General features: G+C 44.4%; 1 protein-coding gene across 2 annotated transcripts in view; it reads left to right on the top strand.

Moving 5' to 3' along the window:
* The window catches only part of LOC121458893 (C2 domain-containing protein 3-like), a 100563-nt gene that overhangs the window by 67331 nt on the left and 5409 nt on the right, over positions 1-27823 (top strand). Inside the window, exons 25-32 of one of the 2 annotated variants that reach the window (XM_041668255.1) lie at positions 6225-6363; positions 10196-10260; positions 11385-11590; positions 12213-12346; positions 13099-13260; positions 15219-15421; positions 17918-18797; positions 22543-22654. In XM_041668255.1, the coding sequence (XP_041524189.1) occupies positions 6225-6363; positions 10196-10260; positions 11385-11590; positions 12213-12346; positions 13099-13260; positions 15219-15421; positions 17918-18797; positions 22543-22654 (1901 nt within the window). Of the gene's footprint in view, positions 1-6224; positions 6364-10195; positions 10261-11384; positions 11591-12212; positions 12347-13098; positions 13261-15218; positions 15422-17631; positions 17714-17917; positions 18798-22542; positions 22655-27823 lie in introns of those variants that run through there. The other variant, XM_041668256.1, reaches the window with a different exon arrangement.

Consider the following 27823-nt stretch of genomic DNA (forward strand, 5'->3'; position numbering starts at 1 on the left):
AAGCCAACTTTGCCAATTGTATAAATGCTGCAGGTCATAAACTGCTGTCCAGCAATCCAGGTGTCACCCTCAGTGCTTCTCTCTTCCTTATCCACCATCCAGTGTCCACATCAAATAAATAGTTCTCTTCTTTAAATGTCTCACAATCTCTCCCTCCTCCTCCATTCTGCCCACTTAGGTCCTCAGTGGGTTCTTAGCACTAGGGCTATGACTAGGGGTTACTAGCACTATGTCCCCAGAAGATTTATAAGGAAAACTTGGAGTTGGTGACACTAGATAGAAAAAAAATTGTATTAAGAGCAATGCCTACAATGTTGACAGCCACAGAAATCACAAACATCATGTGTCATTGTAGGATCTTAGAATATTGTTTTATTCTCACCAGTTATTTGAACTTCTAGCACTTATGGGCTACATCTAGGTCTTACTAATAAAACGTGTACTTTTATATCACTGAGTTCTAAGTTTTGATAGCTACAAGTATACTTAGATTTCTTTATAGTCCTAGGTGTTTTTCATCATGCATTTTTAAAGAAACACTATTAAACAAAGAAGTCCAGGGCTGGAGAGATGGCTCAGAGGTTAAGAGCATTGCCTGCTCTTCCAAAGGTCCTGAGTTCAATTCCCAGCAACCACATGGTGGCTCACAACCATCTGTAATGGGGTCTGGTGCCCTCTTCTGGCCTTCAGGCATACACACAGACAGAATATTGTATACAAAATAAATAAATATTTAAAAAAAAAAAAAAGAAGAAGTCCAAACACTTTACCAGACTGCAAAGGAAAACAACCTCCTCCCTACCTTCATTCGCCTGGCATCACCACTAAGATTTTTGCTTTGCTATTACCTTTCCTCTTTAGGCTGTATGTCTGGCCAGCAAATCTGACCTTGTCTCTCCATTGGTTAAAATACTTGGTTGGTTTTCTATCACTTGCCACCTTGGTGACATAGCACACAAAATCTTGCCCATCTGGCCTCAGCAGCCGTGCCAGCTTCATTTCTTGCCACGTTCACTGACATTCAGCAGCTCCTTAGAGCCGGCTAAAGTGATGCCACACTCTGAAGCTTACCCCTGTCACACCCAATAGCAATAAGCCTGCCTCTGTGCACCCAGAGATGTCCTGTAACATGCTACATTCTCACACTGAGTCACACTATTTTGTACTTAATACTGTCTCTGGTTCTAGTCCTTGGGTCAGGGAGTATGTCACTTTTTTCTGTTTCCTCGTTTCCTGTCCCTCTCGATTCAGCTAACATAAATAGTCTGCTCTGTGACTATGAGGCACAGCCTCTCGCATTTCTGAGTTACACTTGTTACTTGGCCTCTTGTAACAGCCAGGGGAAGTAATAAGGGCGGCGGGGCTGCGTTCCCAGCACCCCAGCCGCCTGTTCGGCTAGCTTATGCCCGAAATAACAACACTCAAACTGTATTCTTTTAATCACTGCTTGGCCCTTCTGCCCTAGCCCTTACTGGCTAATTCTGATATCCCGATCAACCCATCTCTAATAATCTGTGAGAACCGGTCTTACCGGGAAAATTCTAGCCTAGTCCATCCTGGGTCGAGCTTCATGGCGTGTGTCTGCCTGGGAGCTGGGAGTATGGCGTCTCCCTGAGGCGTCTGCTCCCGAGAGCAGAGCGGTGGAGTCTCTGAGCTCACTTCCTCTTCCTCCCAGCATTTTGTTCTGTTTACTCCGCCCACCTATCCTCTAACCAATAAAATGGGCCAGGGCAGTGCCTTTATTAGCCAATGACCTTCCTCCATCATTTCCCCTTTTTCGGTTTAAACAAAAAAAAGGCTTTAACATAGTAAAATTACATATAACAAAACAGTTATCAAGTAAAAGTTACAATAATCTTTATCATAACTAAGGAAAACTGCAACTAACTATTCTTAACTCCATCAAAGACTCCAGAAAGATATATTACCTAAGTAAACAAGAACTAAGAAACTTCAAACTCTAGAAATGACAAAGACATCTCGCTGCTTGGACAGTCACCCAAAGTTCTTTTGTACCGTTGGGGCATCCATCTTCAAGCCTTCAGGCCCATGGTATCCAGCAGACATTTCCATAAAGCAGGAAAATTCAAAGTCATTTCAGTCACTATCTGTTGTGTCCTGCAGAATGTCTTGCAGACTCTTTCATGAATCAGGAACCCCGAAAGATCATCTCACCTTAGGCAAGTTCAGTAGTCCTCTCTCTGCGGGTTCTCTGTGTCCAGTTTATGCAATAGTCCAGGCAAGAGCAGTTTCTTGCCCAAATGGCTATCAAACTCCATAAGGAGCCTCTTCGATGCCCATCTTCTTCTTGAAGTAGATTGGTGCTGCCAGGAGCAGAGTGTCTCATTGTCATGAAAAGTCCTCAGTTATTAAAACATTAAATGTCCTATTCTGTAATCTTTGAAAGACATGAAGAATGTCTATCTAAAATATATCTACGCGCATCTAGAAAATATTAACTAACATGACTACAAGCTTTACTATTATCGATGATTATCCATTAACAACCTATATTTCTTAATTATACAGTACATATTTAAATGAACTACACAATCACAATACCTTAATCAAAATCAGAAACACTTATACATATAACAAAATTGACCTTAAATCTCTATCAATAAAGCAAAATCTATACTAATGCAAATTATTCATACCTATATCAGCCAGGTAATGGCACATCAGTGTAGACACTTGACTTTCAGAGATTGCCTTTGTATTCGGATATTCCACATAGTCCTTCCATCATAAACATGTGTGCACCTGCCAGGTCAGTTAAGTGCAGACATGAGCCCTCTGTAGGATGGCAGGATAGGGCTCCAGAATGGGAATTGGAGGACTGTGCCTGCCCTAGCTGAGTTGTAACTGATTTGTGACCTTGAGCGAACCCACTTCTCATTTGCTCAACAATCAAACATGATCATATGAGTTCATCAGAGTCTTCTCTACTTCTGTCTTGTAAGAACATGGGGCTGAGGGGTATGTGTTCTCTGTACACTGGCGCACCTTGTCAAGCTTCCGTGTCGTTTACATGCTTCAGCGTCACATTGGATTTGCTCCTGCCTCCAACAGCATTCTCATTGTGCCTGAACTTGAGCCTTGGAATGGAATGAATGGTTTCTTTGTAAAAAGCGTCATGCTGATGATTTACAGACAAACCTAAAGCTTGAATGTGGGACAGCTACAAATTTACCATGGTCCCCACTATAGTTGTGGTTCTAAAAATACAAGAGCATTTGCTACAGAATCTCTGGGGAGCCCTCCTTTAAGAAGTAGCTTTGAGCCCAGCAGTGGTGGCACACGCCTTTAATCCCAGCACTCAGGAGGCAGAAGCAGGTGGATCTCTGTGAGTTTGAGGCCAACCTGGTCTACAGAGTGAGTTCCAGCACAGCCAGAGTTACACAGTGAAACCCTGTCTCAAAAAACAAAACGTAGCAGCTTTGAGACCAATACAGTGGCACATGTCATAGCTACTCAGGAGGCTGAGGCAGGAGAATTGCTTGATTCCAGGAGTTCAGAGCCACGTGATCAACATAGCAAGGCCCTGTCTGAAAAGAAGAGAAAGTCAGCCTCGATAATCTTATTTATGCTCTTATATTATACAAGACATGAGACAGCTGAAGAACAAAGGTGAAATGCTTTGAGGCAATGTGTGCTACCACTGGAGAACAGATGTTCTGCATTGTCTGTCTCCTCAGATCAAACCAAATCTGACTCAGGTTGTGCACATTTGGCACAGAAATGTCAATTAATGCTAAATTCATAGAACCATACTATCTTTTTATTTTTAACTTTTTATATTGTGTGTATCCCTGCTTGTATGCACATGCCACAGTGCACATGTGGAGGTCAGAGAACGTTGGGGAACTGGGTCTCACCTCCCACCGTGTTGAGGGAGGTCAGTGAGGCAGGGTGTCTCCTTGTTTCGGGTGCTGCTCTGTGATGTGCTCCAGGCTAGCTGGCCCATGAACTTGCCAGCAACTCTAACTCTGGCTCTGGCTCCCATCTCACTGGGGAAGTGCTGAGTTATAGCTGCATATCCCAGCTTTCAGTGAGTACCTACGGTAAAACACGGGTCGTCGGGCTTGTGTAGCTAGCTCCTGCGTCTGCTGAGCCATCTCTCCATCCCTGAACACACAAAACTGGCCTTTGTAAGGTTTTCACTGGCTCATATTAAGAGAGCAAGCTTTCTCTTAACTAAATGGAATTAATTCGAACTATTAAGATGGGAAGCCGTGGAGGAGTCAGCCAGTCATGGCAGGTCTTCTACTTACTAACTCAGCAGAAGTGTGATAGGCCAGTCATTGGCTTCCCTGCCTCCTGCTTGCCTTGTGACACTTATCTTACCTGTTTTTTCAGAGGTGTCATGAGCGTGAGTTTAGTGTATAAGGAAACCATTTATAAAGTGTTATCTAAAATATGAGTTAGTCTCACTGAAACAGCGCTGTCCTTGCACAAAATACTTTCCCTACTTAAAAATTCTGGAAATGGAGTGAAGAGGTTAAGTGCTGTAAAGCTGGTTTGCCTCAGACCTCAGCTGCTCTCAGTGTGTGTTGTTAGGATATAATGATTCCTTCTGGATGCCTGAAACAGTGTTTTGGTAGCCTGGTGGTTGTGGTGCACACCTCTAATCCCAGCACTCGGGAAGGAGAGGCAGGTGATTCTCTGTAAATTAGAGGCCAGCCTGTTCTGCAAAGCAAGTTCCAGAAAAGCCAGGGCCTACATGGAGAAATCCTCTCTCGAAAAAGCCTAAGAAAGCGGGTGTGTATGTGTGTGTGTGTGTGTTTGAGAACCCAACTCTGTGCAGAAATGTGAACAAACCCAGTTCTCACTCATAAGGAGAGCTGGGGAACCAGACAGATTTATCACTGCCTGCCTCTACAAATAGCTTCAAAAGTAAGGCTCAAGCTGGGTCTGCAGAGCAGCAGCAGAGAAAGATGAAAGCAAGATCTATGTACATCTAGAATTGGAATTTTGTTATGGGAAGTGACTTGAGAGCTGGAGGAGCTGGAGTGAAATGGCGGTAGTAGGAAGGTCACTAGTGAGCCAGGCTTGGTGGCAGAGTCCTGAAACTCCAGAACTACGGAAGCTGACGAAGGAAGACTGTGAATTTGAGGCCAGCTTGGGGGCGGGGGGGGGGGGTGTACAAAACATGTCAGGTAGAAGGAGGAGCTCAAGCAAAGAGCAAAGGTGCTTACACCAACGAGGCCCCTGCCAGCACTCTGTGATACCTGAAGCCCAGCTTCTTGACCTGTGGGTCACACCTCTTATGGGTTACATAATTAAGTGTGGGCATCACAGAGCATTTGACAGCAATGAGAGGTTTATGATCCTACAGAGACCAGGAATTCATTCAAAATTCAAGCAGTAACAAATCTGTGGTATTTCTTGCAGCTTATAGTGCTTGACTTCATGGTAGCCTTGGTTCTGAACTCATATTGTATATCTAGTCACTGCTCAAGGCCAAGAAGCAGCTGATTTTAGAACACCTATGTTATGAGTTACAGTGCATACGACATTTTCTGTTTTTTATTTTGAGGTAGGGTCTCACTATATAGCCCTGGTTGGCCTTGAACTCACAGAAATTCACCTACCTCTGTCTCCGAGTGCTGAGATTTAAAGGCATGTGCCACGACACCCAACCATTTAACTGTGAAAAACAGGTTTAATGTTTTCTCATCACCATTCCTCAGCATGTATCAAATTATATTATCTCTGGGTTGCAGTATAATGTTTGGTTTTTTTCTTAATTGCTGAATTGAGTTTTGTAAATAAATAAATGAAAATCTTTTAATGAATTTTTCAACTTGGAATTAGGACAGAATTTCCAACATTTTTCTGAAATGGCTCTAAACATGCTTCTGCGGTTTTGTACTGTGTGTCTATACAGAGGAGCATTCTCAGCATTGACTATTACAAACCAGATCAACTACATCCTGCAGTATTCAACCAAGATTTAATTCTTTATGTAAAAGCGCAAGCATGTCCATCTCACTAGTATATAGATTGCTTTTATCTTTTATGAACAGTAAATTTATGTGTGTTTTAAAGTGTTATTTTTAAATGAACTTCTTAGAATTTTCTCTGAATAAATACTGATTTCTGTACCTTTTTTTAATTTATATGTCTGCCCACTCAAGTAAAATTTCTCAGATAAGAGGTGGTCCTAAATAGTTTGAGAAGTCCTGCCCTAAAATACAATTATCCACACTGTTTTCTTTCAGGGAGCCCCTTGACGGAGCGGAAAGTGTCCGTGCCCAGTTGTTGTGTATCCTTTGCAACAGCCACTGAGCCATCTCCTGTATATACCCATGTGGTTGAAAACACCGACTCACCCATTTGGAATTTTCAACAGCAGTCAAGGTTTGTATTTTCTGATATTTATCACTGTTTAGAATCAGCTTTTGGTTCCAAGAGACAAACTCAGAGCTAGAATATAAGAGATATAATAATGTTTGAACAGAACTTTATTTAATCCTCGTGTTTATAAATTCATGGCTACAAGTGGTTAAAAGGTTTGTTGCAGTGTTAGTTTCTTAAAAAATGTATTGCATGTATGTGTGTGTACATACCATGGCAAGTGCATGGAGGGCATAGGACAAATTGTGGGAATTGGCTCCCTCTTTCCCTTGTGGGTACCAGGGCCAACTTGAGTTACCAGGTTTGGAGGCAAGTCCTCTTACCTGCTGAGCCACTTGCTTGCCTGGTCTCAGTGTTTGTTTAATGTTTATGTGTTTGAATGTTTTGCCTGTGTGTATATATGTGTCCCTGTCAGAAGATGTTGACTCTGCTAGAACTGGGGTTACAGATGGTTGTGAACTACCATGTGGGTACAGGGGATTGAACTGAGGTCTTCTGTAGGAACAACCTGTGCTCTTAACCACCAAGCCAATCTCTCCAACCAGCCCCTTGTTTCCGTGCTTTTAGCTCTGATTATTGCTCAAAAATAGTCAGGAAGAGACAAGAGATATGCCCTGCCTTGCTGTGGGTTGAAGATGAGTAAAATTCTCTCTACTGTTAAATCGTGATCAGCCTGGGAAGAAGCACGGACATTAAAGGCTGTACTCAAGTTTGACCATGATGTCAAAGAAGTAAGATGGATGCTGGTAGAAAGATGGCTCGGAACAAAAGGTTTAGGCCAGTGTGGAAGTGAGAGTGTGCCTCAGAAATAGAACTCCAGGGCTAAGTGTTCCAAGAGTGCATACATAAATTACCTATATGAAGAAGCCAGGAATGGGGGAAGTATTCAAGGTAGAGAATTAATCTCAGTAAAGGAAAAGACCTTTAGTGCAATAGAAAGAACCTAGTCTTTGGAACCAGAAAAACTTTGCATCCAACCACAGACCTGACATATACTAGCTATGTGAATAAGTTATCCCGAAACATCGTATTCCTCATCCTAGGGTAGCTATAATTTTATAGATAACTTTAAAATCTAAATTAGATGAGGTTTTTTGAAGATTTAACCAGTTTTAATAACAAAGACATAAATCACCTAAGGTTAATGTAATTATTATATAAGATACATACATGAATACTGTCTTTTAAAATATAAAGTTGCCAGTCCTGGTGGTACCTTTAATCCCAGGACTGATGAAGCAGAGGCAGGTGGATCTCTGTGCATTTGAGGCCACAACAAGTTTTAGGCTAGCCAGGGATACATAGTAAGACTAACACACACACACACACACACACGGTGGGGAGTGAAATTTTTCATGTCATTTGAAGAAAGAAAATCATCATTTATATTCAGGTTTATTTAACAAGCTTTTTTTTAAGTATTAGAAATGTTTACCTTTTATCAGCTTCAAGGTTTATTATTGAAGAGGCTTGTCAGTCTGTTGTTGGAGACTGCTTGGCAGTCTGTTGTTGGAAGCTGCTTGTCAGTCTGTTGTTAGAGGCTGCTTGTCAGTCTGTTGTTGGAGGCTGCTTGTCAGTCTGTTATTGGAAGCTTGTCAGTCTGTTATTGGAAGCTTGTCAGTCTGTTGTTGGAAGCTTGTCAGTCTGTTGTTGGAAGCTGCTTTTTGTTTCCCAGGTGCCCAGACTCCCGAAACAATCACACAGAAACTATATTATTTGCAATATTGCTTGGCCAATAGCTTAAGTACATTTATGGGTAACTCATATCTTAAATTAACCTATGTCCATTAATCTGTGTATCACCATGAGGCTGTGGCTTACTGGGTAAAGTTCCAGTATCTGTCTCTGGTGTGGCTCCATGGCTTCTCTCTCACTCTGCCTCCTTTCTCCCAGCATTCAGTTTAGTTCCCCCGCCTAGCTCTGTTCTGCCCTGCTCTGCTATAGACTCAAGACAGATTCTTTATTAACCACTGGTATTCACAGCATACAGAGGGGAATCCCACATCAGTTTATATTGTGGCCAAATTTCCCATCCAGTTGATCTATCAGATTGTCTCACACCCACTGAATGAATGCCAGCCTGGATTTTGTTTGTTTGTTTGTTTTTTTGGTTTTTCTTTTTTTTTTTTTAATTTATTTATTTATTAAGGATTTCTGCCTCGTCCCCACAACCGCTTCCCATTTCCCTCCCCCGATCAAGTCCCCCCCCCTCATCTGCTCGAAGAGCAATCAGGGTTCCCTGACCTGTGGGAAGCCCAAGGACTGCCCACCTCTATCCAGGTCTCGTAAGGTGAGCATTCAAACTGCCTAGGCTCCCACAAAGCCAGTACGTGCAGTAGGATCAAAAACCCACTGCAATTGTTCTTGAATTCTCAGTATTCCTCATTGTCCGCTATGTTCAGCTAGTCCGGATTTATCCCATGCTTTTTCAGACCTAGGCCAGCTGGTCTTGGTGAGATCCCAATAGAACATCCCCATTGTCTTAGTGTGTGGGTGCACCCCTCGTGGTCCTGAGTTCCTTGCTCGTGCTCCGTCTCCTTCTGCTCCTGATTTGGACCTTGAGATTTCTGTCCGGTGCTCCCGTGTGGGTCTCTGTCTCTGTCTCCTTTCATCGCCTGATGAAGGTTAATATTCCTGAGGATGCCTATGTGTTTGTCTTTGGATTCACCTTATTTAGCTTCTCTAGGAACATGAATTATAGGCTCAATGTCCTTTATTTATGGCTAGAAACCAAATATGAGTGAGTACATCCCATGTTCCTCTTTTTGGGTCTGGCTTACCTCACTCAGGATAGTGTTTTCTATTTCCATCCATTTGTATAACCCCAGCAGCACAGACACTAAGGGCATCATTGAATAAATGGGACTTCCTGAGGCTGAGAAGCTTCTGTAAAGCAAAGGACACTGTCACTAAGACAAAAAGGCAACCCACTGACTGGGAGAAGATCTTCACCAACCCTGCAACTGACAAAGGTTTGATCTCCAAAATATATAAAGAACTCAAGAAACTAGACCGTAAAAGGCTAATCAACCCAATTATAAAATGGGGCACTGATCTGAACAGAGAATTCTCAACAGAAGAACTTCAAATGGCCAAAAGACACTTAAGGTCATGCTCAACTTCCTTAGCGATCAGGGAAATGCAAATCAAGACAACTTTAAGATACCACCTTACACCTGTCAGAATGGCTAAAATAAAAAACACCAATGATAGCCTTTGCTGGAGAGGTTGTGGAGAAAGGGGTACACTCACCCATTGCTGGTGGGAATGCAAACTTGTGCAACCACTCTGGAAAGCAGTGTTTCGGTTTCTCAGGAAATTCGGGATCAACCTACCCCTGGATCCAGCAATACCACTCTTGGGAATATACCCAAGAGAGGCCCTATCATACAACAAAAGTATATGCTCAACTATGTTCATGGCAGCATTGTTTGTAATAGCCAGAACCTGGAAACAACCTAGATGCCCTTCAACGGAAGAATGGATGAAGAAAGTATGGAATATATACATATTAGAGTATTACTCAGCAGTTTTTTTGGTTTTTCGAGACAGGGTTTCTCTGTGATTTTGGAGCCTGTCCTTAAACTAGCTCTTGTAGACCAGGCTGGTCTCGAACTCACAGAGATCCGCCTGCCTCTGCCTCCCAAGTGCTGCAGCCTGGATTTTAAGACATAATTTCTCCTTACAAAATTTTCTTTGCTTCCTCTAACATTTCTTGGGTTTCTTCTTGAGAACGTCTAAAGAAAACGCCTCTAATGTGATATTCCATACTAAATTCCATACTGTGAAAGGTTCCTGTAGTTAACTCACGGTGATTGATGGTTTTTCCTCACAGGTTATCAAAAGAGCTGCTTCTGGACCCACATCAAACCCTGGTTTTTAAAGTGTGGCATAAAGGAGGTATGAGTGCTATTCTTGTGATCATCTTTTCCAGATAAGCAAAGCCATGGTACTGATGAGCCTGAGAACACAGGTATCTGTTAGAGGAGAATCATACAGAAGGCTCCATTATACTCTTGTGGAACTGAAGTACTTAGGAGTCATATTTTTGGACTATCTGTATAATATGTAGGAATTCGACATTTGAGCCTTTCCAGTTCTATCTGTCTTTAACCATAATGTGCAGGACACATACAAGCAGTTTCCCTTCACTTTATATAATATTAGGCCTTCTGTTGGTTCTAGCTTGTCAAGCAAGACCAGTAATATACAAAGCCATAGTAACAGCTTATCCTTCCTTGTTTTAAAAGACTTGCTAAGAGGGAGTGCTGACATCTTGGTACTTGAACCTATTTTTATGTAGCTACTATGGATTTTTTGCTTGTTTTGAGTCAGGGTCTGATTTACTTTGTTCTTAATTAACTATATAATACATATGCACATCTTAGGAAATATATGCAACTATAAATTAAAAAGTAAAAATTCTTGAAATCACATAATTTCAAAAATACTCTCTCCTGTATAGGTGTGTGTGCATGTGCACGTTCACACAGCACCCCTGAGAAAAATCACAGAGGCCTGCAAAGTCTATAGAAAAGTAGTATATAGGTTTAGAATTTTTTCTAGTTACTTATACGAGGAATACAAAACGCAGCTCTTCTCTGATGCACCAAAACAGGGGCCAGATATAGCTCAGTTTGTAGATGCTGCTTAGCACATGTGAAGTCTATGTTCGATCCCCAGTGCCACATAAACACAGCATAGTGACACAACTGTAATTCTTGCACATATCTGTATCCCTAGCACTGAGATGGAGGCAGAAAGATCAGAAGTTCAACTTGCTCTGACTACATAGCAAGTTCAAGATCAGCCTGGGGTACTTGAACCTTGCTCAAAAAAGAAAATGGGGTCGGGGATAACCACAGAACAGGAAAGGGCTTCCTAACAGGCTCTGACCCTAGCCTCTCAGCCTCAGTGCCAGACTCTAGTTATCTGAGCCAGCTTCTCCATGTAGTCCCTAATAGAATATCAACAGGAGGAAGACATGGCCAGCCATACTACCCCGCTCTTCTCTTTCCCCACAGATGAGGAGAGGGTGGTTGGCTTTGCCTCGGTGGACCTCTCCCCACTATTGTCTGGCTTTCAGTTTATCTGTGGCTGGTACAATATTACAGACTTCAGTGGAGAGTGCCAAGGGCAAATCAAAGTTGCTGTTTCCCCTTTGGAGAGTCTGATGCACTTAAAAGAAGAAAGACAAGCGAGACGAGGGACAGTGGCCCCAGGATCACTGGTAGGTTTCCTTGTTCACACCTAGTTGCAGGTTCTACTGTAAGAAGATCCCTTATACTTTCTGCTACTTCCAGCTTAAAAGCCCGCGTTTTATATAGACAACTTCCTGGCTTCGACGTGGGGGTGTAAAAAAAAGGGGGGAATTTTTCAGACTGTTCCAGAGATGGGAACTCTATTGCTATAATAGATTTTCTTTACCTCTCATATCTGCCTGGCACAGCAAGGAATCAGTCAGTATTGAATGAGTGACTTCATGAGGGAGTGACCAAGAGTTCAGTGGTCCCTGTGTAAGAAGTCTTCTGGGGTCAGTTCTGGTGGTCAGGGGACAAGAGTGCCACAGCCTTACCCTTATGTATGACTATAAAATCATGTCCTGTCTAGTACCTAAAAGAGTAAGAACATAAATAGGAGAAAAGCAACTGAAAGGCAGCCTGAGGGCATGGTCTATAAAATAACTACCGTTTCATAGGGTGATTATTAAGCTTAAGTGAGGCAGTGCATATTGCTCATAACTGTTCAGCACAGAGAGAAAGTTATACCAAGCGAATCTACAAATTCATGTGCAGCTTTGCTCCAAGGGGATTGGTGGTAACCAGTGCACCATTTTTCTCATTGTTCTACAGATACCTTTGTTCAGCCCCTTTCCATTCCCTGCCTCTTCTCTCTGTGACACATTCCCTGGGTCTATTGCAAGGCACACCCAAGACCAGCTTGTGCACACTTTTCCAAAGGAGGTTGATTTCTCCTCTCCTGCAAGGTAATTGTTGATGGTAAGAGATAATTTAAAGGATGTATGTGAACTGTCTTGTCTCCTTTACTAGAGGAAGAAACTGAAGACGGGAAAAAATTCATACACAGACAGAAGGTAAATGAGTAGTTGCCTCAGCTTCAGGGTTTCAGAAAGAAATGAAATGATTGCTAACAGATGTGGAATTTGTTTTTAGGGGGTGATAAAATGTTCTAAAACTGATTTTTGAAAAGGAGTAGATAACTCTGAATATACTAAAAAAATCACTGGGTTGTATATTTTAATTGGGTTAACTGAATGCTGTATGAATTACATCTCAATAAGGCTGCCTTATTAAAAGAGAAAGAAGATTGTTACAGTCACATTCTTGAATACCATGCTTCAGAATGAAAAGATTCGTTCTAAAGATTAAAAGAGGCAGAGCTAGAAAGGAACGGTAATGTGAGTAGATTAAACCCAGACAAACCCTACGACTGCCATCGTGATGAAGGCTTCGAATGTGTCGTTGTTTCTCTTATTTCAGGTCTGTGTTTTAGAACATCACCTGGGCTCTAATGTGGAGGTCATGTATAGTGGAGTGGGTGGGACTGAAAGTGAGTTTATTTGGGAACCCTGCATGATCCAAGCAAGAGTGAGCAAGCCAGAAGTGCTTGCTGTGCTGGGGACTGGTCTGCGGTGTCCTTTCATGTAAATGACTCAGTTGCCACACTAGGATTCTCTCCTTGGTTAGGAATTTACTTCACTCCCAATTTTCCCGACAGAAATGGTGCCGTCAGAAGCCAGGTGGCACGCCATGAGGAGCATGTGCAGAACATCCGCCGATTCCACGAATCCCTGCAGCATGGGGAAGCAGTCTCGGCAGGTGATGAGAAGCTGACCACAGTGCCTTTGTCCTCCCACACCTCCATTCTGACTTCGCTCAGGTGAGGACCTGCAGTGGGGAGAAGCACAGAGCCCCAGTGCAGGAGATAGCCATGGCCAGCTAACTACAGTGAAAGGTGGTGAGGGGCGTGGTTCCCGTCCCAGAGAAGACGGAGGAAAGGTGAACATGGAAAGAGTTAAAGACAACACGTGTGGGCTTTGAAAGAAGAGGCTAATAAATGTGAAGTCTGTTCTGTGCAGAAAGATTATCTCCAAACCCCAGAGGCATAGAGTATATCAAGATTAGGAAAATACTGACTGCACAGTTGAAAAAAAAATTAGCTAAAGATGCAAGAGGTCTCTCAGCAAGATGGCTCAGTGGGTAGAGGCACTTGTACACACAGGCCTCAGATCCTGAATTCAGTCCCACACAGCAACAGAAGAGAAACAACTCCCTAGTGTTGTCTTCAGTACACACACACACACACACACACACACACTAAATTGAATAAATAAAATTTAAGTGCAAGGAGCAGGGCAATTCTTTAGGAGTTAGCTCATGAACGTTCTTGGCAACTGAGGAGCCATGTGTGACCCATAGAGCAAGTACTGATACACCTGTGTCACTGGTGAGAGGACACAATATGGTGTCAGCAAGTGTGTGGGTCCTGATTCTGTGCCAGAACCTCTGATGGAACCCTTGGAATTGCAGATTTCCTAGCACTGTGCCAAGTGTGCTCATGCTTGCATTTTCCTGCTGTAGGCATTCATCTGCAGGACGTAGACACCTACGTGACCTGGTGACACTGCTGCCATTTGATAAACTGAATCCTCTAGTGCTAGAACAAAGATGAGCCCTGTTCTCTCCTTTCCCTTGGACGTGACTCAGTCTGGGCTTTGGGAATGCTCCTGGGTGTATCAGGGCAGTAGACATGCTTCCCAGACTGTCTGTCTGTTCCAGGATACTCATGGCCTAGTCAGAGGAAATTAATAAATACCAAATAATGAAAAATGACAAGAGTGAAAGTGGAGGCTGAGAGTGGAGGAATTTAGGGGGCAAGGGACCCAGTGATTTCAAATAGTAGACTTTGAAAAGTCATGAGCAGCAACCTTAAAAGATGAATGGAAAGAAGAGTCAAAGTAGAAAGTGGCGTGATCTCAGGTTTTATAATCTGCAGAATGTGTGAGTTTGGAACAGAGCCCATCTGATGTCCTCGAAAAAGCCTAAGACTTGGAGTCCCAGAATCTGAATAGCCACACACTGCTTCTTATCCTAGGCAAACCACTTACATTCTCTGAACCTGAAGTTGTTTATTTGCAAAGTAACCATTACTGATTTCAAGTGGTTGGCTGAGAATTTCCAAAGGTCGATGTGATTCTAAAGTGGAGAGCAGTGAGAATGAAAACAGGGTTATTTTTAAGTCTCTCAGCTGTGTTAACTCCCTCAGTAGTCAGTTCTGTGCCAGGCGCTGTGCTGTGCATGGATATGGTAGATGTAAGGAATCTTCACTGGGTCACAGTGATTGAGAAATACAAGGGAAACTGAGATGGAGTCCTGGAGCCAGCCTGGAGAGTTCAGGAAGGCTGGCTAGATGAGGATCAGGAGCTACTGAGGTAACAGGAGTAAGAGGAAGTGAGGACCACCATGATGAGGGCCAAGAATGATGCTTGAATACCATGTGTTATGATACTTACCTGTAATCTCAGATGATGCAAGTTCCAGACTGATGCAAGTTCCAGGCCAGCCTGGGCTATATATGAAGACTTGTCTCAATGAAACAAAACAAGCTAACAAAAAGAATGGTTCCTTATGAGAAAGTTGTGTTTTTTGCTAGATAGCAGAAGAGGAACCATTATTAGTCACACAGGGGGCGGGAAGAAAATTATCTCTGGCAATAGAAGGTGAAGGGTAAAAGGTGGTTGAGGAGGATAGTAGGCTCTCTGTAGCACTAAGCCAAGTATCGCGAAGATTCCTGTAATCACTGAGTGGCCTCTTTGTCACCTTCCCCTTCTTCCCCAGGAAGAATCTGAGTGAGCTTGATGAGATCCAGAAGTACTTCACCCAGAAGCTCAACAAGCCTCTCCTGCCCTTCAGCTCTCCCAGTTCTCCTGTTCTCTCAAAGAGCCAGGAGAGCCCAGGAGCCAGCAGCCAAGACCCCGAGAACCAGTGCATCCTGGAGAAATCCAGTAACCTGGTGTTGCAAGTCAGTTCCCTAATCTCAGGTATGATTCAGAGCTGTTTCTGCTACAACTTTTGGTCACTGGGTGCCCAGTCAGAGGCCACCTGAGTATCTACCCTCAGATAGGCCTCCATCACAAATGCAAACAGTTTTCATGTCTCTTTCTTTTTAAGGAAAGAATAGTGATGTGAACAGGAGCATGTAGCATTGGGAAGAGCACTGGAATGAGAGGCAAAAGACCCAATCATGGCATCTGGCATCAACTTGCTATTGACACTGGAAATGCTCTCTCCTTTCTTGACCTCTCATTCTCCTAACCAAAAGTGACAGTCATGGATTAGATGATGTGATGGATCCCTAGCTGTTCTTGAACTTGTCTTCACCCCTATCTTTCAGGGCAAAACCTTAACTATTCCCAGAGTCCAGAAGTGTGCAAGGGTTTTTTTTTTAGTTGTTTGGTTGGTTGGTTAGCTGGCTTTGAGGCAGGATCTCACTATGTAGTTCAGGCTGGCCTCAGATTCACAATAATCTTCCTGCAGGCTGTGGTGACACGCGCCTTTAATCCCAGCACTTGGAAGCAGAGGTAGATGATCTCTGAGTTCAAGGCCAGCCTGGTCTACAGAGCGAGTTCCAGGACAGGCTCTAGAGCTACACAGAGAAAACCCTGTCTCGAAAAGAAAAAAAAAATCACTGTAAAAGATCTGCATGTAAAGATCTATCTATAGTTTACCATTCCAAAAGGTCCCTTAGAGTAGTTCTTATCCTGCCTCTATATTGGTGTTGAGAGGTGTGCCCTTTAGTGGACTTCCACTCACTCCATCTTCACCATCAGACAGACCAGACACAAACTTAGACTCTGTTGTGAGCCAAAGATGCTTCTCCCAAGAAAGAGCATTAAGATGAAACAGAGAGACCTTATCAGGATACAAGTGGCTACAGATAGGGGAATCTTCTTACAGGGGTATAGAAAAAGAATAGAAGGATTAAAACTGGCCTTGAGGTCAAATTTAGAGGTTTAATGCTTACCCAGAGAGAAAATAAGGATGCAGGCCAGTGCCCAAATATATGCAAAGCCCTAGACTCCATCATAGTGCCTCAGACAGAAAAGGGGAAGAAGAAAAGGGAGTTGTTGGCAAGGAAATAACAGGATAAGAACTTATTTTCTCACAGACCGTGGATTCTCTACATCAGGGCAACAGTCCAGAAGTAACAAAAGCTGCTCTGTGACCACAAAGCTCAGTGCTCTTTTCTGAGGGGTCCTAGACTGGTGGGTATGAGGAGTCACAGATGAGATCTCATTCATGCTACATCTGTGTGGTCCTGGAGACAACACGAACCAGACATGTGAGCCACTCACAAGCTGATGTGGGAAACAGCTTTACCCATGGCCAGTGTATTCTCGTGTGTTCTAGCGCTTCCTTATGGAACATGGCCAGAATAAAGCCCTTCAGCTGGTGCAGCTGGGTAGACTTCCTGGAGGAGACTTAATAGGCATTGGGAGATAAATTGGTTTATAAAAAGGGAATTGCTCCAAGACAATAATTAAGACCAAAAGACTAGGGCGAAATAAGTCTGTTTTGTTTAGAGGTACACTCACGTGGACATGCTCTCCTGATGTCTGAACCTTATGGCCATTCTAACAAGCCCTTCCTACCAGTTTAGCCTCTAGCAGTCAGCAGGTATAGCCGTTAGCCCTGGAAATCAAATCCGCTACTAGCTTCTGACTTTTACTCTAAAAGAACATGCCATTTACTGTCTTTGTTGTTTTGCTATTCCTTATTTGAAATGAGATCTCGGTATGTTGCCCAGGCTTGTTCAAAACTCCTATTCTAAAGCAATCCTGTTGCCTTGACTTTCAGATTAGCTAAAGCCAAAGGCATATACCATTATGCCAACTTATTTATTAACTTCTCTACTCTCATTTTACCCAAAAATTTGAGTTGACTGGTACTTTCTCCTTATCAAGTGTCTGTACATGCACCATGCAAGGTATACTCGTTTTTCTCATAGAATATCAAGCCTGTGAAGTGGCTGGTATTGGTCACATTAGAAAGAAAACAGGCCCAGAAGGTACAATTTGCTCATTATCACAAACTTGACTGCGCTCTTCCCAATGCCCTGCTGCCTCTGTTCTTTTCTTTTGTTGTACATTGATAAGATTTTCTTGCTTTTATTTTCCAAATAAAATAGATAGTTTTAATAATTGTCATCGAATGGGTAAATGAGTGGATTCTCATTTTGGTTTTAATGTAGGTGATTACTGAAGTAGATGGAAGCATGAGCATGCCCGTCAGGACCTCAGCTCCCGACAGATCTGAGCATGAGCACTCCACAGGTGTCTCCACAGCTACAAATAGAGTAGATCTCAGCCTTTGATAGTAGAATAAAGTACTAGAAATCACACTGCTGTGAACATAGTTTCACTGACTCTTGGGTTTGTCTAAAGTCTGATCACAAGGACGCTTGTGAAGATAGAGGCCGGGAGGGCTGCACGGTCTGTAGCCTGCACATAGTGAGACTACTGTCTGTTGCTATTCAGATCTGCAGACGATCACCAGAGACTCACAAGCAGCTTTGACTTCTCGCCAAGCCAGGAGTAGAAGCAGAGCAGTCACCACCCGCCCAGATGCTCAGGACACAAAGGCCATGCGAGGACGAAGCACCACTCCAGAGGAGCCGGTGGCAGGAGTTGGAGCGACAAGCACAAATTCCCTGCCTGCCCCTGTTCTTGAAGAGACTTCAGAGGGAGGAAGAGTGCTCCGTGAGTCGGTGGAGCATGCACTGCCTGTCACAAGGGTGCACAGCGGTGAGGACACTGAGGTGGACTCAGACCTCAGTGAAGAAGACTATGAGGAAGACTTCATTGAGCCCAGGACCCTAAATGAGATCACCACAGTGACCGACAAAACTAGTCCCTGGTCCAGTTTCATGTCAGACATGAGTGAGGTCTTTAGCCCTCGACCCAGTGAGATACCGAGGGAAGGACCTTTCCCTAGAGAGGAACTTAAGGTCAGAAGTAGCTCGATGTCCAGACCACAAAAGGTAGTCAACCCCCAATCTGTACAGGACTCCCCTAGCCAAAGGCCTAGTGAGGGTGGAGCCTGTAAGACCACAGTTGAAGAGTCTGCCTCAACCAAGCCTCGGCCTGTCCCAGGCCTAACATTCTCAGAGGCCCAAGAGAGCAATGACTCTGTTGGACGGAGCTCACCACATATAAATGAGGACAAGAGGCCCATGCCAGAGATCCTGGCTGAGAGTGAAGCCATCTCCAGTGAGTTCAGTGACTCTTCGGAGAGTCCTCTACACCTGCCCTCCCAAAGCAAAAGGGAAAACCACAATGAATCACCTAAAGACTTTCCTGCTGTGAGGCAGAAGCAGGTAGCAACTGGACCAGAGGTGTCCACAAGGCAGAATCTCCTGTATCCTTTGGTGTTTCCCACAAGTGGGTACTTAGGCCATCCATCCCTGGGCACTTTGGATGCTGGTGCCAGGCTAAGAGAGTGAGCATGACCAGTGGCCCTTGTGGAATGCACTGGAGGGTGTAGGACATGGGAAGGCTCACCTGTGTGACTCGTATTAAAAGTCCACCACCCACCACTGAAGCCAGGCTTGGTGGCCCATGCCTTTAATCTCAGCTCTGAGGGCACGGGACTGTGGTGGGAGAACTGGGAGCTCTATGTCAGTCTAAGCTACAGAGCAAGACCTTGTCCAAAAACAAAACAAAAAAATCTCCCATTGATACCAGCCCCTTCCGTGTAAAGCGCTGATGGAGCCCGGGTGTTGGTAAACTCTGACAGCTTCAGCTTATACACTGCAGTTTCCTACCTGAAGGCAAGGGAGGCTGGAGCTAGGGCTGTAGTCCCGTGGTAGAACCCTTGCCTAACCTTGGGTCCTATCTGCAGAACCACAGAAAGTAAGGAATTGCTATTGATTAGCATTTACTATATGCTAGGAACTTGGTCAGTTTGTCACCACAAGTATTTTAGATGAGTGTCTTCTACTCTACATGTGAGGAAACAGACTTAGTGACTTTTTTTAAGATTCATTTTATATGTATGGGTATTTTATGTGTGTGGGGAGGTATTTTGCCTTCATACATGTCTATGTACCATGTGTATGCAGTATACATGGAGGCCAGAAGAGGGTGCTAGATCCCCTAGAACTGGAGCTTACCATTGTGAACAGCCATGTGAATGCTGGGAATAGAACCTAGGTCCTCTAAACTAGCAACCAGTGCTCTTAACCACTGAAGCATTTTTCCAGCTCCCAAGAATTAACTTTTTTAAAAAAGTGAGCCAGGTGGTAGTGGCAGAAACCTTTAATCCCAGCACTCAGGAGCAGAGGCAGGAGGATCTCTAAGTTCAAGGCCAACCTGATCTACAGAGTGAGTTTTAGGACAGCCAGGGCTACACAGAGAAACCCTAAATAAAGGGGAGGGGGAGAAAGAAAAAAATAAAGAAAACGGTGACAGAACTAAGCAGTAGGTGTCATTGAGGTAGACTTGCCCAGGCTTCCAGAATGTCATTACTGATGGAAAGATGTGGTACCTTATACTCCCTGGTCCCTCCTTTTCCTAGCACCATCTATAGCCTTCATGTTTGCTTCTATCTGACTGATCTTATGAAACACGCTGGCCAGTGAAGTAGGCTGCTTTATGATAAGAAATCTTTCCATCCTAGAAGTCGGGGGGCCTGACTTTGACCCTCCAGACCTCACTTCTTATTACTGGTATAAACTCAGGTTTAGCCTTTCTGAGCCTGTTCTCAGATCAAATGGGAGACATGACCTCTACCTGACCAGACTTACAAACCTCAGGTCAGGGTCCTCTTCTTCCCCCATTCTCACCCTCACCTAGCATTGCAGAGTAGAAATCAGTGAATATAGATTAAACTGAACTATCGCATTTATATAAAATAGATAAAATCAGATGAGTAGGAATATTTGTATAAACCGTTAATTTGTGTGCACGTGGCATATTCATATGTGTGTGCCCATGTATATGCATATGTGCATATGATCACGTGTGTGTGCTAGTGCGTGGAGGAAACACAATCCTTGATTACAGACAGAGGATCAAGTGAGCATCTCAAACATGAAGACAAAAGTAGAGCTATGAGGCACTGTGAGTGCTGTCTTAATTAGGGTTTCTGCTGCTGTGAAGAGACACCATGACCACAGCAACTCTTATAAAGGAACACATTTAATTGAAGTTGCAGCTTACAGTTTTAGAGGTTTAGTCTATTACCATCATGGTGGGCAGTGAGCACACAGACAGACCTGGTGCTGGAAAAAGAGCTTAGAGTTCTACATCTTGATTCACAGGAAACAGGAGTGAACTGTGATACTGGGCCTAACTTTGAGACCTCAAAGCCTGCCCCAAGGGTGACACACTTCCTCCAGCAAGGCCACGCCTCCTAATGTGCCACTCCCTTTGGGGACCATTTCTTTCAAACCACCACAGGTGGCATGCAAACAGGTTCATGAGGTCTGGGAGGCACTGAGATGGCTGGCAAGGAGAGGCTGGTCAGAAGTGAGGATGGGTCCTGTGGTAGGAAGGACCATGCAATGGTGGGAGGAGACCCATGTCAGTGGCTGAGGGAATTAGTGGCCAGGACAGCTACAGTGGGCAGCTGCCCCCTCTGCACTGCAGCAACAAGAGCGCAGGTTTATGATGTCAAGTGCCATCCTAAGCATGTGTCCTATATAAGCTCTTAATCCTCAGAAGGGGGTTCACGATGGCGTGGGATGGGCACAGTGTTAGTCTTTTTCTAAATGTGAGACCCTTGTACACTTTCATAAGTAGACAAGAGCAAGCAGAAGGTGACAAGCTAAGGAGAGCTGTGGTAGGGTCCAGCCGACATCTCCCAGGAATGCTGCTCCTTCCCCATAACCTCAGCTGACTGTGGCTAAAAGTAGTAAGAGCAGCACCAGCAAATGGGCCCGGCTCCAGAGATAGCGTGGGTCAAAGGGTTCTACTCCTTTGGGACTCTGCACCACCTCACCTGTCTAGGAGAATCAGAGGCTTGTTTATGTGGGTGCACATGGTCCATTCAGGGACATTCACTGAACATTTATTCTGTCCCAGGCACTATGCTAGGTAATAGGAGTAGGACTGTAAAAATGACGTCATCTCTACACTCTCGGAGGCTACTCTATCGTAAAAGAAAAACAATAAGATGGAAAGCTAGGTAAATAAGTCAGAGCCATACTTAGCTGTTTAAACAGAAACCCTAAAAAAATGCACCACAACAGTCCTGTCTCCCTCAAAAGTAAGGCAGTCTGAGTCAGTGCTGTGATTCAGCGGATTTCTGTAGAGCAGTGTGCTTCTAACAGCAGCTTAGGAGGGTACAGAGAAGTCTGAGCTACAGCTCACACCTTTATAGATCTCATCTGCAGGTATGCCATGCCTCCCACCCCCCAGTTCTGGCTTTTTAATGTGTTCAGAGAACAGCCAGTAGACAGGTCTCCCCCAGTACCAGTCACATCCATCCTGGTCAAGGCATTGCCCTAGGGCCACCTTGCCCCCTCCCAATGTCTGAACATCACTTTTAATCAGCAGTGTTCATCCCTTGCTACCACTCTAGCCTCCTGCAAGCCCTAGGCAGGTACTGGGGAACCAAAGGAATTTGTGTTGAGAAACTTGAAGAATACTGAAGTAAATACAGACTGGAGAGATGCTCAGTAACTAAGCCCTGGCTGGTCTTCCAGAAGAACGGGCTCAACTCACAACATTCACACTGGCTCTCAATGTAACTCCAGTTCTACGAACTCTGATGCCCTCTTCCAGCCTCCTTAAGCACTAGGCCTGCCTGTGGTACACCGACATACACTCAGAGAAAACACCCATACATATACAATAATAATTTGGAAAAAAGTCTTATAATAATTAAGCATTCTTCTGTGTTAGTACTTTCGGGGGCAGAGGAGGAGGAACCATGTGGCTGAGAAAAGGTCTTCCTGGGGGCAGTTGGGATGTGGACTATAGAAAGAGAGAAGGGAAGGAGGAAGGACGTTAGGAGAGGGCAGGGTCTTCCAGCGAGGGAACCACTTCTAAGGATTCATGGATAGGAGGAATAAGGCGAGGAAAACATGAGTCACAGTGTGTTTGGGGTCTGGCACGGGGGCAGACATCTCAGCACTTCTGCCCCTTAACTACCATTGCAGCCCGGAACCTATTGTGGTGCCCAACTTCTTTTTGCCTCCCCAACAACTGGAGGCCTCTCTGCGCATGATCTCCCATTCTCCAGCTCTGCCACCACCAGCCACAACTGACCAGGTAAGGGCAGCCACCAGCCACGGCTGACCAGGTAAGGGCAGCCTCTGGTCTCCTCTCCTGTCCAGTCAGCGTCTCTTCCCTAAACACATATAACACCCAGAGCTGCCCTGGGTCATCTCCCTGAAGAAGCTGTGTCCCTACAAATAAGAGGTACATCCCTAGGGGATGGAACAGTCCAGTCACCAGATGAAGAGCAGAGTAATAAAAGCAATGTGCCTAGTTGCTACTTAGAAAACACCTTCATAACTCATTCATCTCAGGCAGCTGGGACACATGTCCAGATCCCTGTTCTCCACTTTTCTGCTCTGACATAGTGCCTGGTCTTCATTGCAAAACTAATAACCATAATATTCTGAATATATATGTGTGTATATATGTATAATCCATAAATATGGATTATATAGATAAATTATCTGGCTTTGTGTAATACAGGTCCTCAACAAAGTAACAAAAAGCCAGCCAGGTATGGTGTCAGAGGCCTGTGACTCAGCCTTTGGTGAAACAGAAACAGTTCATCTTTTTTTAAAAAGAAAGGAGGAGTGGTCCAAGAACAGGTCATACCTGTGACCCTGCCCCGGGCTACCTTGCCATGTCCCCAGAGCCACCTGACTGCTTTCCCTCCTCGGATTCCCTCTGGGAGAATGTGCCCTAATTTATATTTTAACAAATACACAGAATGCCACATTTGTGGGGAGAGGCGGAAACACATAATAGGGGAGAAAAGAGCCAGGAACTGGTGCTATGTAGCAGACACAAAGCAACCTCCCCAGAACTTTCAGAACATTTTTTCAGAGACAAATATAAGTTATAAGAAAAATGTGCTTGCTTGTTCAATGTGGCAAAAGCCCCTTCAATATTTCTTTGACTTGGACTTTGTTCCAAGTACCCTACGGTCAGACTGTTTTAGCCCTTCAGCAGCTGGATGGGATAGCCAGATTATCCCCTTAGTAAATGAGTTTGTCAGAGTCGGCACTGGGGCAGGCTATCAGACAGAAGCAACACAAAGGAGAAAGGCTTGCTTCAGAGATCTCTGTTTGTAGTCCGAGGCTGCACTGGTTGTGGCAGAAGCTACCCACCTCAAGACAGACAGGAAGCAAGTAAACAGAGAAGGACCAGTGAGCAGACTGTAACCACCAGAGGCTCATTAGCCTCCAGCCTGGCCCCTCCAGAAACTCCCACAATCTCCTAAAACAGAGCCACCTGCTAGAAATCCAACCTTCACCACATGAGACTTTTGAAGGAACACTTAATATCCAAACCATGACAACAAGGGAACTGAGGCTCAGAGCTTCCTGCCCACATCTGCAAGGCATTAGAATGTCTATACAGGAAGAAACTGGCGGAGAAAGACTGAGTCTCTTGTCACAGAACTGGAAACTTTAGGAAGTCAAGTGAATCTGTGTCTCCAACCTGCCCTCTTCTTTCCACCTGAAATCCTGACACTGCTGCTTTTGTTTCGTGAGTGTGCGTGTGCGTGTGTGGGTACTGAAATTACAGTGTACCACCACACCCAGCACATGGAAATGTTTTCCTAGCCTATCTGCCTTGGTTTAAATAGACTTTATTTAGCAGTTAACAATGTAAACATTTCACATGCCGCCCTAGAGGCCATGTTAATAAAGGATAGAGTCAGTTCTGACTGGTCCTGAGAGCCCAGTGGTAGAGTTCTATACTTGGTCATGGCTAATAGGCCAAGAGACAGCTGCGTGATGGTTCTCAAGAGAAGAATTAAGATGTTTGAACCATCCAGTGACTTTCTTCTCCTCTCCAACCTCCTCAACACGCTTCCAAAACATCTTTTTGTTTGTCAGACAGCTCAATCTGAGGTCCTGTGTATCTTAATAGATTCCCTCCAGGGGCAGAAATGTTTTCTCTCCGGGAACCTTTGGGCTGTTGTGGTCCTGATTCCTACCCTGGCTCACCTTTTTGCTCTGCACCTCTTCTGACATTTTACACACATGGCCAAGGCATCTGCACAAGGCTTTGGGGGCTGTGTCCAGGCACTGAGCACCAGCTTGTAGCATGACATTCATGGAACAACACCGGACCTGCTTCTTGTGAGAAACCAAAGGATCTGGGGCCTGTGGCTTGACCTGTCTGGGTCTCAGTTTTGTTCTAGGTGACATGGAGCTAACAGTGAGTGGTTAGCAGGATGGGGTGAGAATTAGTAGGCACACTTGAATGCTCCCTGCCGCCCTCCGGGCCAAGTGGGTGAAGGGTCAGTGCGTCATGCAGCACAGGAAGACTTCTGCAAGCCACTGTGTGTTTTTGCCTCTGTGATGACTTCCTCCCTGCGGGGACAGACTGCCTTGATCTTTGAGACAGCGTGGGAGAAAGAAGAGATGAGAATCTCCTGTTCCTTAAAGGGCACACTGGGTTTCAGGAAGATGAGCTACATACAGTTCCCTGACTGCTCATAGTGGAACTCCATTGCCTGCTGCCCTTGGTGCCACTTCTCTACTTAGGACTTCAGTCGTGGCCCCAGTTAGGATAACCAGTGTCATCACAGTTTGCCCAGTTTCAGCACTGGAAGGTCTCAGACTAGGAAACCCCAGGAGATGGATTTGGGCTGGAAGCCTGCTGGTACTGAAAGTCAGGTTGCCCATGTGTTTAAGGTACTGGTATGAAACTTAAACAAAACCAAAACAGAGTTGCCATGTCTTATTCTGGCAATGTTAATAATAAAATGGAAAATTATAAAGAAGGGGACCTTCCGCTTGTGTGCCTGGTATCAAGAACTATCACAAATGATAACAAAGGGCAATCCTGTGGGCTGTCTGCCCAGCACTGTTGACTCGGCCTTGGACTGGTGCTGTCCTTGGACTGCCTTTTGTTAGTTGTCCTTGTAGTCAGAATTGTTGTTTTGAATGAACTTATGTCTTCTTTGTGGCCTTTAGAAGTCCCCTATAAGCGAGTGTACATTGAAACCATCAAACTGGACAGCTCCACAGGTGAAAAGAAAGGTTTATTTAAGCTGCCAAAGCTGTGTCTCAGGGGACAGTACAGACTAGCAAAAAGCAGGGAAAGCCTTGTCAGTTTTTAAGGAGCTCTGTTTGCAAAGGGAGGGAGCATGTAAGCAGGAACAGCCTAGGAGTTAGAGTTGGGGGAGGGGCTACTGTCTAGAAGAGCCTGGGAGCTGTGTTAATAGGGAACTAGATGCCCTATTGCCTGGAAGTAGTTGGCTATAGCTTTTTCTGAAGAGACCCACTTCACAAGTTTCTGAGAAATGCTGATTTTAGGGTTTGTTTATCCACTACCAATCCTTCTGTTTCCCAGGCCAGAGTCCTCTGAGCTGAGCCCGTGATATCATTTATGACATTGTCAATGGCACTGCCATTATAGGGAGCCTGCTCTGACCCTAATACTTCCCTCCACCCATTCCCTTGGGGCATGCCATGGTTCGTGGCATGCATGTTCCACATTGCAGTGCTTCTTGCTTAGTCCCAAATAAATACTGTCATTCTTTGCGTCACTGTTATGTCGTTGACCAAAGTTCAGAGAAATGTGTGTTTTCAAATTCATTTTTTAAAAGCACTGAAATAATTTCCATTATGTTTACTTTAGAGTTAATTGAGAAATACATCTGGGCAGGGATGCCATAATTATCTCAAAATTTGGAGTTTCTAGAAGTCTTAAAAAGAGCCTTTATGAGAGAGGGCCTGCTACACAAGCCTGAGAACTTAGTTCAGATCTCCAGCACCACACGAAAGCTGTGGTGGTGAACATTGGAGGGAGGAAGCAGGAGGCTGTTAGGGGCTTGCTGGTTCACCTGTCTAGCCAAGCACAGGTTCCGGGCTCAGGGAGAGGCTCTGTCTCAAAAAGTAGAACAGAGGCCAAAATAGAGGAAGATGCCCTGCCTCAACCTCCAGCACACACGGGCACAGGCACCTGCAAACACACACACACACACACACACACACACACACACACACACACAGGTCCTCACTTTGAAGAAATTTAGAGGGCTGGAGAGATGGCTCAGCGGTTAAGAGCATTGCCTGCTATTCCAGAGGTCCTGAGTTCAATTCCCAGCAACCACATGGTGGCTCACAACCGTCTGTAATGAGGTCTGGTGCCCTCTTCTGGCCTGAAGGCATACACACAGACAGAATATTGTATACATAATAAATAAATAAATATTTTATAAAAGAAAAATTTAGACAAAAATAATAATAGTGTTTGCTATTTACCCACATATTTTTATGCTCATGCACTTTATTCACATCCTGGTTTTTTTTTGTTTTTTTTTTTTTTGTTTTTTGTTTTCCGAGACAGGGTTTCACTGTGTAACAGCCCTAGCTATCCTGGAACTAGCTCTTGTAGACCAGGCTGGCCTCAAACTCACAGAGATCCACCTCCCTCTGCCTTGCGAGTGCCACATCCTGGTTCTTGCTGGGGTAGTTTCCCTGCAGCCTGAAGGACTCCCTCTGAAGTTTCACACCACGTGGACCTGCTGGAAACCAGAACTCTCAAGTAGCTTTACTTTGAAACTGATTGTTTTTGAGGCCAGCCTGGTCTACAGAGTGAGTTCCGGGATAGCCAAAGCTACACAGAGAACCTCTGTCAAAAAAAAAAAAAAAAAAAAAAAAAAAAACTCTGCCTTGGCTTCTGATCAGTGTAGCTACAATGTTCCTAGTTGCAGAGGCGGGAGGGGCAGGGAAGAACTTGCTGGTCATAAACAATACTAACAACATTGTAGCTCTTAGGCTGGGTTGTAGCTTTATAGAGTTCATTTGTGTTGTGCTGTGTTATTTACTTGTATAGATCCGTTGGTTTGTGATAGTCATAAAATCTTATGTAATTAAAATTTTAATGATAAAATGACTGAGTTTAGAGCGGAGAAATAGGACAGTGGTTGGGATGACACACGAAATTAAGGGAAAGCTTTTTTACTTTCTTTTTTTAAATGAGTGCTTTGTCTTCGTGTCTGTATGTGCACCACATGAGTACCTGGTACCCATGGAGGTCAGAATAGGCCATCCTTTTCCTTATAACCAGAATCACGTGTGATGTCAGTACCATGTGGCTACTGGGAACCAAACCTGTCGTCTGCAAGAGCAGTCAGTCAGTATTCTCACTGCAGCTTCTCTGTGTCAGTGCCTCTAGAGAGCTGAAGATGGAGATACTGCTGCAGAGGGACAGGGCCGTCCCTGGGTCAGAGGCATGGAA

This window comes from Microtus oregoni, unplaced genomic scaffold (genome assembly GCF_018167655.1).
Source record: "Microtus oregoni isolate MIOR12 unplaced genomic scaffold, Mior012 000018F_ref0000195, whole genome shotgun sequence".
Taxonomy (NCBI): Eukaryota; Metazoa; Chordata; class Mammalia; order Rodentia; family Cricetidae; genus Microtus; species Microtus oregoni.